Below are 14,640 nucleotides of genomic sequence, written 5' to 3'. Positions count from 1 at the left end.
TCGGCATCCCTCTTTCGGGTTCACTCTTGCTAATTTTGTCAATTGTGCCTTTTTTATTCAACTCTTAAGATGCAGATTTTACTTCCCTTAGCTTCGCAATCATCTGTCGGTCAAAGACTTTCGACTCTATGGAGGATTTTACAAGACCCCTGTATCGCCACTTTGACCCCCTTCTCTCCTTTCCCAAGACCTTCTGCTAATGGTAGTTTCAACAATCCGGAAATGGCCCAGAGTTTCCTGAGTGAGCACCCACATGGTGCCGGACTCCTCTGTTCCTGGTTGTCCCCCTTTTTGATATCAACAGTTCTTTGTAACTTTTCACAGTTTAATTAGCTGTTTGCTACTTTTGGTTGAACACAGTTCGGTTTCTTATCAGCTCTCCCCTCGACTTCCCGGCTGTGATAAACCTCTTGGCTTTCTTCTCTCTGGAGTCAAGGTTGGTACCCCGGAGACAAGTGTCTCTCCCGGCTTGATTATCAGGGGAGGAGGGTCCCGTGTACCATTGACATATGCTGCAACACACACTACCTATTGTTTGCGGTATTACGATTCCTTCCACAGAGGTTTCCCAGGCCTTGGTCGGAAAGGGCAAGGTCACTCCTCTCCTTGTCACCCTCTTGGATCGCGCTGTCTTTCTCCTCCTCTTGAACTGCTGTGCTGAGTTAGCTCTCATTTCATGCGGTTTGTCTTGCTCGTAGTGTGCTCTTGTGCTCCACTTTTTATCATTGTGGAGAAGGCAAAGTGCTGTCAGGGGTGTGCAATTGTGGTCAATTGCCTGAATCTGCCTGACCCTTGTGTTGGGACAAGTCAAGTACACAGCACTGGTGTTTGTCTGTCATTGTTTGCAGTGTGCTAAAGTGTTTGAAAAGGGAAAAGGTGTTATAGGAAGGGGGATACTGCGTCACACCCATCGGTATCCCATCGCTACTCCCCAAGGGCTCCCCATCCTGGTGATCCCACCCTCACTGGTCCACCCCCAGGAACTGGATCCAGTAGCGATGGCCGCGTTCTGCCACCTGGATGACAGATCCCGGTCTACAGTAAGTGAGACAACTTCAGGTTTCTCACACCATCCGCTGTTGGGTTCACTACAGCCTTTCATTCACAAGGTAACATTCAAGAGTCAGCGTCTTTTCAAACAATCATTCACTGTGGACTTCCCTCATTCCCTCATTCGGATTCACTATTGTCCACACAATGTTCTCGGAGTATTATGCTTTACCCTAATTCACAGGTATCCCTCAGCTAGGTTCACATTTGCCAGATACACAGTTCAATCAGTTTTCTCTAATGTGTCAAAGACTTTCGAGTTTACGATGGATTTGGCTGGCCCCTCGTATGACCACTTTGACACTCCACACTGACCTCTCCTAAGGCCTCTTGGTTCTTGTAGTTTCAACAAACAACAAACCCAGCAAAGACTTCAGTCAGAGTCCTTCGAATGAGCGCCCCATGGCGCCTGAGCACTCCGCTTCTGAACCTTGCCATAGGGTTCCTTTAAAGTTCAATTTGCAGGATCAATCCATAACCTCTTTGCTTCTGGGCTCCTTTGCTGGGAAGAGGTAAGGCATGTCCTTCCAGGTAGCCACCGTACCACCTGGTTGAGAAAACAGATAGGCACCTTAGCTACCCCGAGAGTCAGGTCTCAGGGAAAAACCCCTTGAGGGGGGAAAACTAAAGGTCTTTCTTCAGCCGCTCCGCGATCCGTGGTAAATTCACCTAGTGCATCAGATTCCAGGAGCAGTTCTATAGGATCCAGGAAGACTGCAGAATTTCCTAGGCACACTTGGGTGTCAGAGGCAGGCTGCTGGTGGAATAGCCAAGAACTCGACGTAAAGCTGGAGAACAGCTGAGCAATGTAAGGGAGAGAGAGAGACATAGCAAGAGCACAAAAAAAGAACAGCAGCAAGGAATTCCCGGGTCAAGCAAAAGGCAGTGCAACTCGCGGAGCCGCACGGAAGGAATCCGGGAAGAAAACCAGCTAACAGGAAACGAGAGAACGCGAGGAACCGCAAAGTCACACTAGCATATAGCGAAACAGTTGCAACGCAATGAGCCTTCCGTGTGTACTCTATTTGTTTCCGGGCACCAAAGGACATCAGAACAAGCATACGCGATGACGTAACTGCGTGGTTATGACACCCAGGCACCATCTTGGATTGGGTCCGCAGGCAGTAGTGTTTCTGAAACGAAACGCGATCAAAGAGCCACAAGGTAAGTGGAAGCATGACGCAATTACACAAGTTCGGCAAACTTGGGGCCCAGCACAGTTTGGTTTTACTATCCTCTCTGACTCACCTGCTGTGCTGAACTGTTGGAGTTTCTTGTCTCAGGAGTCAAGGGCGGCACCACAGTGGCAAGCGCTTCCTCCCGCTTTGGCTATCAGGGTGGGCCAGCCCTCCCTGCCGTTGACACCTGTCACACCACACGCCAGCTGGACTTCCCGGTCATATGATTTCCCTTTCGGAGGCTTTGCGGGTCTGGTTTGAAAAGGGCAAGGGCAGTTCCCCCTTCGTCGTCCCTCCAGGTCTCACCGCCTTGCTCCTCTGCCTGAACTGCCGTGCCAGTGTAGGTGTTTCCTCATTTGTTCGGCCTTGCTCATTTCCTTGTGCATTCGGCCTTTCTCAAAGTGTCCTTTTATCACTTATCACTATGGGGAAGGGAAAGGGCCATCAGTTGCGTAGTTATGGTCAATTGCCTGACTCTTCCTGACCCTTGTGTTGGGACACGTCAGGTAAACGGCTCTGGTGTTAGTCCGTTGTCTGTCAGGGTGTAGGAAAGTGTTTGTGTGGAAAAGGGGGGGTAGAGCTTCTTAGTATCCTACGGGGTAGGATGGGGATAAGGGGTTAGGAGGAAAGGAGTACTGCATCTCGCCCATTGGTGTCCCACTTCCCCTCACCGAAGACCCCCCATCCCAGTGATCCTCCCACACTGGTCCACCCCCATGAACTGTATCGAATATCAATGGCTATGTCCCGTCCATCTGGATGACAGATCTCAGGGGACTGGTGGGTGGGACACCTTCAGGTTCTCACAGCTTCCCCACACGGATAAAAGGCATAGGGCCTCATCACGAGTTTGGCCTGAGCCCTTAAATGCGGTGGTAACGGTATTACCGCTGCATTTGTGGGCTGGCCCTATCACGAGTTGGGCGCTAAATCGGCTGTTTTACCTCTAGATTTTTTCTGGCGGTGAAAATCCCTGTTTTCGGCAGTGTTACAGCAAGCCGTATTAGCCCGCATTATTAGCACTGAAAATTCCCCATTGGATTCAATGGACCCAATCAGGAATGGAGATTTACCGTTAAGGCCCAACCCGTGATCCGGTGGTAATACCACTGGACCGGTCGGTGCTAGGGCTATTACAGTCAGCGGTATTACAGCCGGGAATACAGCCCAACTCGTGATGAAGCCCAGAGCACGAGAACACACTCTGAGCGAGGCAAAGCACACAAGGATACAGCAGTTTCCCAACAGTAGCTGAATGAGAGAAGAAAGACGGCAAAACAGAAGGGGATCACAAGGAGGAAAGTTCCCTTGACCTTTTCCTCAAGGACCATTACTTTCCTGAACTCTCGATAATAGAAAGTATAAGACCAGGAAACCAGGGTAACAATACTGCATTGTGTATCAGAGATACCCGGGGCCCTCCCGCGTCAACATTCAAGGCAGGGAGAAGCACAAGCCACCGTGGTACCAACCATTGATCCAGGAACAAAGCAGCATGAGTTGGGGAGACTGATACAAGACCGGTCTCTGTTGAAGCCAAGATTGCAAGATTGCAGGCAGCAACATTGTATGGTGAATCGATGGAACAAACATAGTTAAAACGCGTGTGATAAAGGACGCGAGAAAAGTTGAACTGCTGATGAGTGATTGAATAATACCTTTGATATAGTGGTCCGGCACCGCGTGGGTGCTAAATCGAAGGACTCTGTAAGGTATCCATATGAGAAGTGGTAAAAGTGAAAGTGAGAAAAAGGTTATATCAAAAGGAGAACAAATAATTGTAAATCAAAGTGGTCCTGAGCAAAATCCCACACACAGTCGAAAGTCTTCGATTTTGGAAGTAAAGAAATCTTGGAATAGTCGATAAAGTTGGTCCGAGAATGGTGAAGGGAGATCAATTGAAGCTTTGTGTTAAAGTGGGTCTGTGCCTGATGGAGGTGGCACCGGGGTGCATCCAAAAAAACCTGGGAAGTTGTATATGTGAAATCCTAAGAAGAAACAAACTTTAATGTTTGTTGTGTTGCATCAGGCCCTCTGAAATAGGAGTCTTTGAATGGCAAAGAGACTTTGGCACAGAAGGCCCTGATGTTGAGGTTTTAAACTGCATTCACATGCTAGTGAAGCCAGAGAGTGTGCTAAGCTCGAGTGTGCCGCCTTATCCTGTGCTGAGAACGGGGGAAGGGAAGCCCACAGCTTGAAAATCCCAGCATATCATTTCTTGAGCACTTTTCTTTTACATAACATTGTTTCCCACACTATTTGTATTTAGAAGTAAGGATTGGCATTTTTATTATTAGTATAGGCCCATTCATTTTGACAAGACACCACTACGACTACGTTATTATTATTTGATGGTCGTAGCTTGCTCCAATCTTTAGATTTATGATTAGATAGGTGTTTTCCAAACCCAATTGAAGTTCAATAAACACCCTTGAACTGTGACCACTTGTGTTTGTCTTACTGTTTGATACCATGCCTTCCTTACACATACTCCTTGAGTCTGTCCGGTTATTTGTTTTGACCAATATTGTAATTCCATCTAGCACAAAAGACGCTTCAAGGTGCTACAGCACACAGTTAATGTGTGGTTTGCTTTGCAGGTTTTCCATTTCTGAATACTGATAACCTTTCGAGGAAAGAAGAACCCATTTCAGATTTTATGGATTATCTTGGCCCAGAAATGGGAAGGAGCACTGCTAATCTCAATGCAGGTAGTTCTAATATTCTGATTTCTTTGCTTTTCTTTCATAGATGTGATTTGGAATTGCTCGACTCCGAAAAGTTCCAAACATGTTCTCACGTAGTACAGTTTTCATTTTACTGTACAAGAACCAACTAGAGTTCACACATTTTGGTATTAGGCATTACGGACAGAATCTCAAAAGTTGTACCCTATTCACAAAGGGCATCTCAATATTGTGAAGAATCCTGCAAATCCCTCACTGAAACCCTGCCTAACGTCTCCTTCCAGGTGGCCAGGAGGCAGATGCTTCCTGATCCCAACCCTGGGGGTGGTGTACTGTGGGAGGATCACCTGGGAGGAGACAGGGCCCAGCATACTCCCAGGTGGCCAGGAGGAGGCAGATGCTTCCTGATCCCAACCCTGGGGGTGGTGTACTGTGGGAGGATCACCTGGGAGGAGACAGGGCCCAGCATACTCCCAGGTGTCCAGGAGGAGGCAGATGCTTCCTGATTCCAACCCTGGGGTGGTGTACTGTGGGAGGATCACCTGGGAGGAGACAGGGCCCAGCATACTCCCAGGTGTCCAGGAGGAGGCAGGTGCTTCCTGATCCCAACCCTGGGGGTGGTGTAATGTGGGAGGATCACCTGGGAGGAGACAGGGCCCAGCATACTCCCAGGTGTCCAGGAGGAGGCAGATGCTTCCTGATTCCAACCCTGGGGTGGTGTACTGTGGGAGGATCACCTGGGAGGAGACAGGGCCCAGCATACTCCCAGGTGTCCAGGAGGAGGCAGATGCTTCCTGATCCCAACCCTGGGGGTGGTGAACTGTGGGAGGATCACCTGGGAAGAGACAGGGCCCAGCATACTCCCAGGTGGCCAGGGGAGGGAGAGGCTTCCTGATCCCAACCCTGGGGGTGGTGTACTGTGGGAGGATCACCTGGGAGGAGACAGGGCCCAGGATACTCCCAGGTGGCCAGGAGGAGGCTGATGCTTCCCGATCCCAACCCTGGGGGTGGTGTACTGTGGGAGGATCACCTGGGAGGAGACAGGGCCCAGGATACTCCCAGGTGGCCAGGAGGAGGCTGATGCTTCCCGATCCCAACGCTGGGGGTGGTGTACTGTGGGAGCACCTGGGATACTCCCAGGTGGCCAGGAGGAGGCAGATGTTTCCTGATCCCAACCCTGGGGGTGGTGTACTGTGGGAGGATCACCTGGGACGAGACAGGGCCCAGCATACTCCCAGGTGGCCTGGAGGAGGCAGGTGCTTCCTGATCCCAACCCTGGGGGTGGTGTACTGTGGGAGGATCACCTGGGACGAGACAGGGCCCAGGATACTCCCAGGTGGCCAGGAGGAGGCAGATGCTTCCTGATCCCAACCCTGGGGGTGGTGTACTGTGGGAGCACCTGGGATACTCCCAGGTGGCCAGGAGGAGGCAGATGCCTCCTGATCCCAACCCTGGGGGTGGTGTACTGTGGGAGCACCTGGGATACTCCCAGGTGGCCAGGAGGAGGCAGATGCCTCCTGATCCCAACCCTGGGGGTGGTGTACTGTGGGAGGATCACCTGGGACGAGACAGGGCCCAGGATACTCCCAGGTGGCCAGGAGGAGGCAGATGCTTCCTGATCCCAACCCTGGGGGTGGTGTACTGTGGGAGGATCACCTGGGAGGAGACAGGGAGCAGGGTGCTGAGGCGATTACGTGTGATCAGAGAATGTATTTTTCCTCTAGAAGGAAGGGTCTTCCCAAGGTACCTAAATAGTTAATGGCTTGTTGTCATTTTAATGTCCCTAACCTCCATGCTAGATCTAGAGTTGTGGACCTTAATGTTGTAAAATCTGAGCAAACTGTACCAAAAGAAAGATCCTTTTGGGTATCCCAAACTAAACACTTCCTCAATTCCAACGGTACATTACAAAGGAATATGGAAATGTTGTCTTCAGTAAACAAGCTTCCTCTGTAAAGACACATTTTCATAGCCCTTATCCTAATTCAACCATGCCAAATGTTTACTTTGTTGAAATGAACTACATGTCCCAGATTTCTAGAAAGACTGAGGTGAGGATGAGGCCTGAGGAGGCATGCATGCAGTTGTAAACGTCAGGCAATTGAGCCTAAAAGCTCACACTGAATGAACCTGGGAGGCATGAAAGTCCCTCTTACGTAGAGAAAAGTGGAAGGAGTTGGAACGTTGGCTGGAGTGCAGGCTGTAGCAGTGGAAGCCGAAGGAAGGCACAAGGCTGACAAACTAAGCAGAAATGGGAGCACAAGAGGGACGCCGGAACATGGAGACCGCACATTTCACCTGTGTGTTCTGAAAGAGTCCTGTCCTCCCAAACTCTGAAGAGCAGAAGCTGCGCAGCGGAAGGCATGCAGGAGTGCTGTCTTTCCCCTTGTGAGCCTGATTGCTGTGGTTGCCGAGCTGCTGGCTTGCCGGTGACTGGAACAAGAAGCAACTGTCAAGCCAAGAGTCTTGGGAGTGACCGGATCATAGACACTGGTTCAGGAGAAGGGTGTGGGTCCCCAGTGAGCCAGAAGCAGTAGAGGTTGTAGTATAAGTCGGGAAAGCAGTGCAACCCACAGAGGAAGCGTTTTAGAAGCCGGTGAGTGAAGCACAGCACTCTAAAACATTGAGCGAGTCTTGCCGGTAACAGTACCCATTGTTCCATTATTTGAAGACTATCACTGTTCAAAGAGTGGTCCCGTGTCCCTAATTAAGGAGATGGAACGCAGAAAAGATCATTTCGGAACATTTGACCTTGATGATACAAGAGTTACAATCTTTACCGTGGGAAAACTACATTAACTAATGGTCGAGTGTGCCCGATTGTGATTCCCCGAGGAAGCCTGAACTCTTTCTTTTTCTTCTACGGGAATACAATTACATATCCACCTTTGAAGCTTGACAACTACACCACAGAGTGGTAGCGTGCATCTAATTGTAGTTTCTACCAAAAAACAGAACCTTTTACTTTGTATAAAAGTGACATACCTTTCTTTCACAAGAAGTTAAAAGAGTATAAACGATTGAAGAAGAGAACAAGCATTGTTTAAGCCGAGAGGTACCCCATAATCATTGTGCAGCTGGCCCTTTCTCAGAGTTTAGAGCAATCCAGCTGCATTGTGAAGGTACTAACCATCAAAATGCCTAAGATACAAGTGTGCAAGTATTACCTGAAGCTAAGAGAGTGGCACCAAGGCTTCTGGGTAATTGTTTGGGCAGATGAGTGGGCATTTACAGATTTTGGTGGGCCTTGCCCACTCAGGCCCTACCCTGTCTACGCCACTGCTCTTAACCAAAAGCCGGGCACAGGTTCCCCAAGGCCAACTGTATCAGTCACGGCCATCACCGGGCACTTGACTGGTGATGCCTCGATCACACTACTTCTTCCATGCGCAGGAGATGATCCATCTGAGCATTGAGTGCTCCTGCGAGCCACTTCAAAGCACTATGTTGCATGGGAGTAAAAATATTGGCAGAAACACCATGCCTTGCACACTTGTAACTTTCCTTCTATGTCGTTCTTCTTGGCCTGTTTGCAAGTTAAAAGAAGTAATATGCTGTGCTTTAAAGTGATAACTTGGTCTACAAGACCTGGTATACCAGAACTCTTCGTTTTAAGCACATTCTCTGCATCCCGATAGCCTGCCTGAATGAACGTCCTTCAATCCTATCAAAACATTCGGAATAAGAGGCCAAAATCGAGATGAAGGACTGCTTTCTTCTCCGGGCTTCGCAGTGTAAATCTGTTTATTGCAACACTTTTTTTCTATGTTAACCCGCTGCAGAAAAAGGATGGTGCGTTCTGCTCATTAAAGCAGCAGTACTGTTCAATAGACGGCAGAGGCGTACACAGGGTAGAGCCTGAGCGGGCACAGCCCACCCAAAATCTGTAAATAAACACTCAGCAGCGCTGTTCAGGCATTTACAGAGATTAATGTCACTGCGCTGGGCCAAACTACATTAGGTTCCGGCCCCACTTGTTAAACATTCCTGGCTACGCCTCTGGATTTCCATCACTCCCCAGATGCACAGACGCATAAGTCATTTGCACAGCATTTCTCTGCGGAAGGAATGGGTGGTGTCGTCTTTGAAGTAGCACTATAGCTGACTGAAAGCTCCTCGAGGCACTGAGCTCCTGTAGTGCTACCTGCTTTCTCCACGGCAAGCCTCTTATCGCTAAACTGAGCAGAGTGTTTTCTGGGGCTGTGCCCAGATAGTGATTGGAAACAAAGCAGTGCTGCCAACCTTGGGCTTCGCAAAATGGGAAGCGCGCTCACAAATAGAAACCAAAAAGGAGATGGAGGGAGGGGGAAAGGAGGGCACCGCTCTTACCAGTGACAATTGTAAAAGCCCAGGGCTATTCAATGAATCCACGAGCAGACATACGTACGGTTGACTATCTAAGGCAAATGCTCTCACCTAACCAATAGAAATGATTACTTCACTAGTACTTCCATTCGGGTCGGTGTTAGAGATCAGTAAAATTGCCCCCAAGGGTACGAAAGTAAATGCTTGCCGCTGCTCCCTGGATGAGCGTGAGCTCTCCCAAAGCCACGTCCCTTCATCGTCATGGCAACCTCTCTGCCGGGCGGCCACTCCATCAGGCTGGCACTCCATCAGGCTGGCACTCCATCAGGCTTACTGCAGCAAAGTTACTGTCCAAGTCAGTTGCCATGTTGCTGCCTCATGGATATCTTGATTCCCAGCACCGCAAAGCTTCGGGATGGATGCAAAAAGAACATGACTGTGCGCAGCTCCAGGGTTGAAAGTGGCACAGGCACGCGACGTATAACAGTACACCTAATTGGTTTAAAATGCTCGAAACATGTCACTATTGGATTACATCCGCATAGTACTAGAAGAATATACACTTTGTGCATGGAATTGTATGGCACAGCATTTCCAGTTGTCATGACTACCATAAAGAATCCAGACTAGGGCTGCAACACTTATCCTTGGTCCCAGCGACCACATCTCTCCAGTCCTAAAACCTCTCCACTATCTCCCTGTGGCTGCAAGAAACAGATTCAAGACCCTCTGCATCGTCCACAAGGCTCTCTGTGGCCGTGGACCCTTCTACATCCATCTTTCTCTCTGGAAATACCTTCCCTGATAGAGTCATTTGTTCCTCTAGCTCCAACTTTCTGCAGGTCAGACGTTTCTCAAAGCAGATATGGTAGGGGGTGGGGGTGTACATATCTTTCTTTGGCAGGAAATTCCCTCTGAAACGGCTGTCCTGCCCCTCTACTACTTGAGTCTTAAGTTCCGTAAACTTCTGAAAACTTTTCTTTTCTCCTCCTCCTTCCCACTCCCCCTCACTTGCTAATGTCCCCCTGGTCCCTTATGTGCCTTACTGGGACCAGGCCCTCTTCACCAACTCTACCCCAGCACCTTGCATCCAGCACTTGCCCTCGGGCACCCTTCCCTGACTAGCCTGACTCTGGTCCCCCTGTCCTCACACTAGCTGACTCCTACCCCTTTTCCCCTAGCACTCGCTCACAGAGGCTCCCTCAGCACTTGCCCAACCCTTGGGACAAAGCTGCCTGCTCTCCGCCCGTATCTCCCTTCCCTCATCCCAGCCCGTCCCTCTGACCTGCCCCCTCCCACAATGTTAGGGAGAATTCTCATTTCATGGCTAATTTCCCTTACCTATAGAGTCCCCCAGCAGCTTTGCTGGATTTGAAGGGTTTGTTTCTTTTTACCTGCTACGAGTGAGACTCTTTTTCCCACTCTTAGGCATTTTTGCTATGTGTGTTATAGGCTATTTTTCTGTTCAATGCCTATGGGATCTTTTCTCTCACCCATAGGAACCATCTTTATTCACATGTGTTACGCAGCACCCTCAGTGCAGTGACACAGGTGTGTCGTAGCAACCCCCAAACATAGACTCCATACCCTGGGACTGACTACTGTCTCCCAGGGCATGTAAAGTCCCCATTGACTTTACTAGTCGATTGTTATGAACTTAACCCGTACACCCCATCTTAATATGGAAGTACTGGAAGGGGTTAATAGTTTTTCCCCTATGTTCATTTTCGAGAGGGTACCTTCAAGTCCCCCTCTACAAAGTTTCTGGCTGGTGGCAGTGGTTACTACCTTTTATATTCGACTGCAAATATTTCTCTATGGGATTTTCCGATTGTTCGAGGCTACCACTTTTACTGACAACCTCTAACATACCGCTGGTTTATTTTATTATTGACTTTACTCAGGTAGGTTTTATTTGCCAGACCTTTGATGAAACTTCTTTTTCGAGTCTTACTCCATTTTCCTAACCCAGGTCGGGGATCCGAAGCCCTCCTTTCGGCGCCACTGAGTCTGGGGTGAGTCTGTTGTTTGGGAGGGGGAATGGAACCCCCGGACAGAGTTGCCACCGCAACTCAGGTCGCACTCTAACCTGATAGGCTGGAGGGTCTCCCGCCAAGAAGACCACTCCACTGTGTGAGTGACTTCTAGGCTGTATGAATGGGTCTCTTTCTGCATAAAAGCAGGGCCCTGAGGACTGGAAGATCAATACGTCGGCACTGGAACTACGGAACCGAAGGGAAGAGAAGCCAGAGACATCTTCTGCATCTACACCACCGATGAAGCCCTGCCGGATCGTCTCACCACTTTTCTTCCACACGACGAGAGGAGATCTTCAGCGGAGGAGCCTCCTTCCCTTGAGCTGGTGGGGTCAACCAGTTCACTCATCGCTTCCTCGGACCTACCTTGGTCGACTCGACAGTGCCCCGCACTTGAAGACCGGATAGCCAGGCAGCTAGCGACCCGGACCGCGATTAAAAGGAGCATACCTTTTAAACTTTGTTTGGCAGCACCACGGCTGGTTTCATCCCTGGGTAGTGCAGCGACTCGAACCTTCCTCCACGATGAGAGCCTCTCTTCCTCAGGCGGACCCCTCGACCTGCAGGAACTACCAGGAACAACCGCCACCGCAGGAGCCACCTCTCCATGTTTAAGGGTCATTGTTCCGCCAGGCCGCCCTCTCTCCGTGGTAGCCCTAAGGGTGTTTTAAATCCTTTAACTACTTGTGGGGTCGGCCGCCCTCTCTCTTAACATTGTCTTTCGCCTTGCATCTACCTCGTCCAATGTTTTCTACTAAAGACTTCACTGCAGCTACAAGAACATTTTTGCTCCTAAACTCTTGGTCCTGTACCACTGACTCTGGCTCAGACCTATTGACTCTGGCTGATTTGTTAGATCTGCTCTCACTATATTAGTTTTCAGTGGGAAATGTGTTGATGCACCTAAATCTTCTAAACCCCTCTTCCTTCCTACTGTTGTAACTTGTGGAGTGCCATCTTGCTCAGTTTTCATTCACTTGTCTTTTGGTTAAAGTGTTACTGTGCATTACTTGTTCACAAAACTTCAGGGAAGTGTTTCTAGGGGGTGTCTGAAGATATTTCGACTTAACTTGCACTTTCCCTCCCTTTCGTTGAATTGTTAGAGTGCCATTTGTAGTAGGTTTTCACTGTGCCGTTTTGCTCAGTTTTCACTATACCGCAAACTTGTCTACAATTGAATAGGGAGTTGTATATCCTTTTCTTTTGACTAAACTTAACTTACTTTATTAACTGTGATCTATGTGTTGACTTAGAAGTGTATAAAATAAATAAATATTCTCTTTTTAATACAAAGCTCTGGTCAGTGTTTCCTTGCTCCATAGTACTGTACTGCTTATTGTGTAAACCCTGAATACTGCTCATCTCCCTCTTGAGATAAATCTGACTGCTCAGCCACAGCTACCAACTAAATCTTTGTGGTACAGACTGACACCAAAGGGGATTTATTGCTCTCACCTGTAGTCCTAATCTGGGGTAGTGCTCCCTAAGGGAACTGCCCTGGATTCTGCCTAACACTGGTGTACAGCAGTGAGGATAAAAGTATTGGATTTACATTTTAGTGAGTTACTAGTGCCTTGGTGCCACTAACCACAAGGTTAACAATCACAAAAAAAGTTATTTTAACAAAAGTCAAAATATGGAAAGTTATAGCCAGGAGACCCTCCTTACTAATACTGCTGATTATTTAAGGGATCTGTGTAGACAGAAAGGTCTTCCTGTCAAAGGCAAGAAACACGAAATGATTGATAGACTGTTAGAGAAACAAAGTCTGGATAGTGGTGCTGTAGTGCCCACTACTCCAGCAAATGTGGCAAACAGTAATGAGGATAATGTTGAAGATGTTATTGTTCAGACAGATGAGGAAGAGGAGGATAACAATGTCACCCCCTCTGGTCCTCTGCCTGTTCAGGGGCCTCAACCTGTAGCTACTGGACCCTTACCAGGTCCCACATTAAGTCCTGAATTTATATCCCTAGAAAAAAATGAGACTTGAACTTGAATTCAAAAGAATTAGTGCCCAAACTGAACAGAGACACCAATAACTAAGGCTCAAAGAAATGGAGCTCAACCATGAGCTTGAAATGAAGAAATTGTCTTTGGAAAATGCTTCTCTCCCCGAATCCTCTAGATCCTCCACTCCAAAAATACCCCGGATGCCTAAGGAGATTGTGGGTATGTATGAACCTAAATTGGATGTATTAGATTGGCTTGCTATGTTTGAATATAATCATGGGCTCCAGGATATCACAGGTGATCAGTTGATCCCCTGGTAATTCTCTAGGCTCCCCACTGTTGCATCTGATGTGGTAATGGAGTTGGGGGGAGGAGGATAGAAAGGATTATGAATGTGTAAAGCTAGCTTTAACAGCTAGATTTGGGACGACTCCTTCCCAGTACCTTAAGAGGTTTAGGACCCTCAAAAAGCATGATAGTACCCCTTGGGCTACTTGGGTGAATGAGTGTTTGAAGAACTAAGAGGGATGGATTAAGGGTTATAAAGTTAACACTTATGAAGGAATGAGAAATCTTGTTATGATGGAGTCTATCTATGATGCCTGCTCTCCTGAGCTCATACAGTACTTAGCTGATTCAAAAGAGTTAGATTCTAAGAAACTGGCTAAGGCTGCTGACTTGTGGGTTGCCAACAGGGCTACTCACAAGGATTCAGGGGTAACTCAGAAAAAGGATGAGGGAAAGCAGCCAAAGAAAGACAACAAAGAGAATTCAAATAATTCCAATTCCAAAGAGGGCCACAAACAAAATTCTAAGGGTAAACCACAAGGGAAACCTAATCAGGCTAGTGTACCTTCTGGTCCCAGACCAGAAGGAGGTCAGAGCAAGCCACCATTCATAAAGACATTTGGAAAATGTTACGTTTGTGGCTCAACTGACCATGTGAAAGGGGATCCCAGATGTAAGGGTAAACCTTCAGGGGTCCACACTGTTTCCTTAGCGTTCGCTCCAGAGGAGGAAGTACATATGGTCAGTGGAAACGTTCAACTACTAGCTGATGATCCCATTGGAGTCTCAGCTAGTGTATCTTTAGTATCTCTTGGGTTGTGGGAACAACAGAATTTAGATGTGTATAATTCTATCCCTCCTAATACTAAAGAGTATTATAAAGACAGTGTGCTAGTCAATGGTCAGTAGACTCCTGCCATTAGAGACACTGGGGCCAGCATAACTGTGGTGGACGAATCTTTTTTCAAGGTGGAGGATGTTGCTAAGGCACCCAAACGCCTCACCAAGTTAGCTGGAGGGCCTGTGCAGAGGCTTCCCCAATTACCAGCTCTCATCCAGTGCAATGAAATGACTGTCAGGATACCTGTGAGTGTACAATCTGAAGTACCAGGAAGGGTGCTGTTGGGCAATGATCTGAAAAAC

At 48.3% G+C, this 14,640-nt stretch overlaps 1 protein-coding gene across 5 annotated transcripts in view; it reads left to right on the top strand.

The window, feature by feature from the left end:
• Positions 1-14,640, top strand: part of LOC138566145 (zinc finger protein 282-like) — a 275,807-nt gene that overhangs the window by 220,615 nt on the left and 40,552 nt on the right. For 4 of the 5 annotated variants that reach the window (XM_069643157.1, XM_069643156.1, XM_069643154.1 and 1 more), the window contains exon 5: positions 4,829-4,939. The exons of the other annotated variant lie outside the window; for it this stretch is intronic. In XM_069643157.1, the coding sequence (XP_069499258.1) occupies positions 4,829-4,939 (111 nt within the window). The remainder of the gene's footprint in view (positions 1-4,828; positions 4,940-14,640) is intronic. 5 annotated transcript variants of the gene reach the window in all.

The sequence above is a fragment of the Ambystoma mexicanum genome, chromosome 2p (genome assembly GCF_040938575.1).
Source record: "Ambystoma mexicanum isolate Mex_15411 chromosome 2p, UKY_AmexF1_1, whole genome shotgun sequence".
NCBI lineage: Eukaryota > Metazoa > Chordata > Amphibia > Caudata > Ambystomatidae > Ambystoma > Ambystoma mexicanum.
This window is presented reverse-complemented; position numbering and strand designations above follow the sequence as displayed.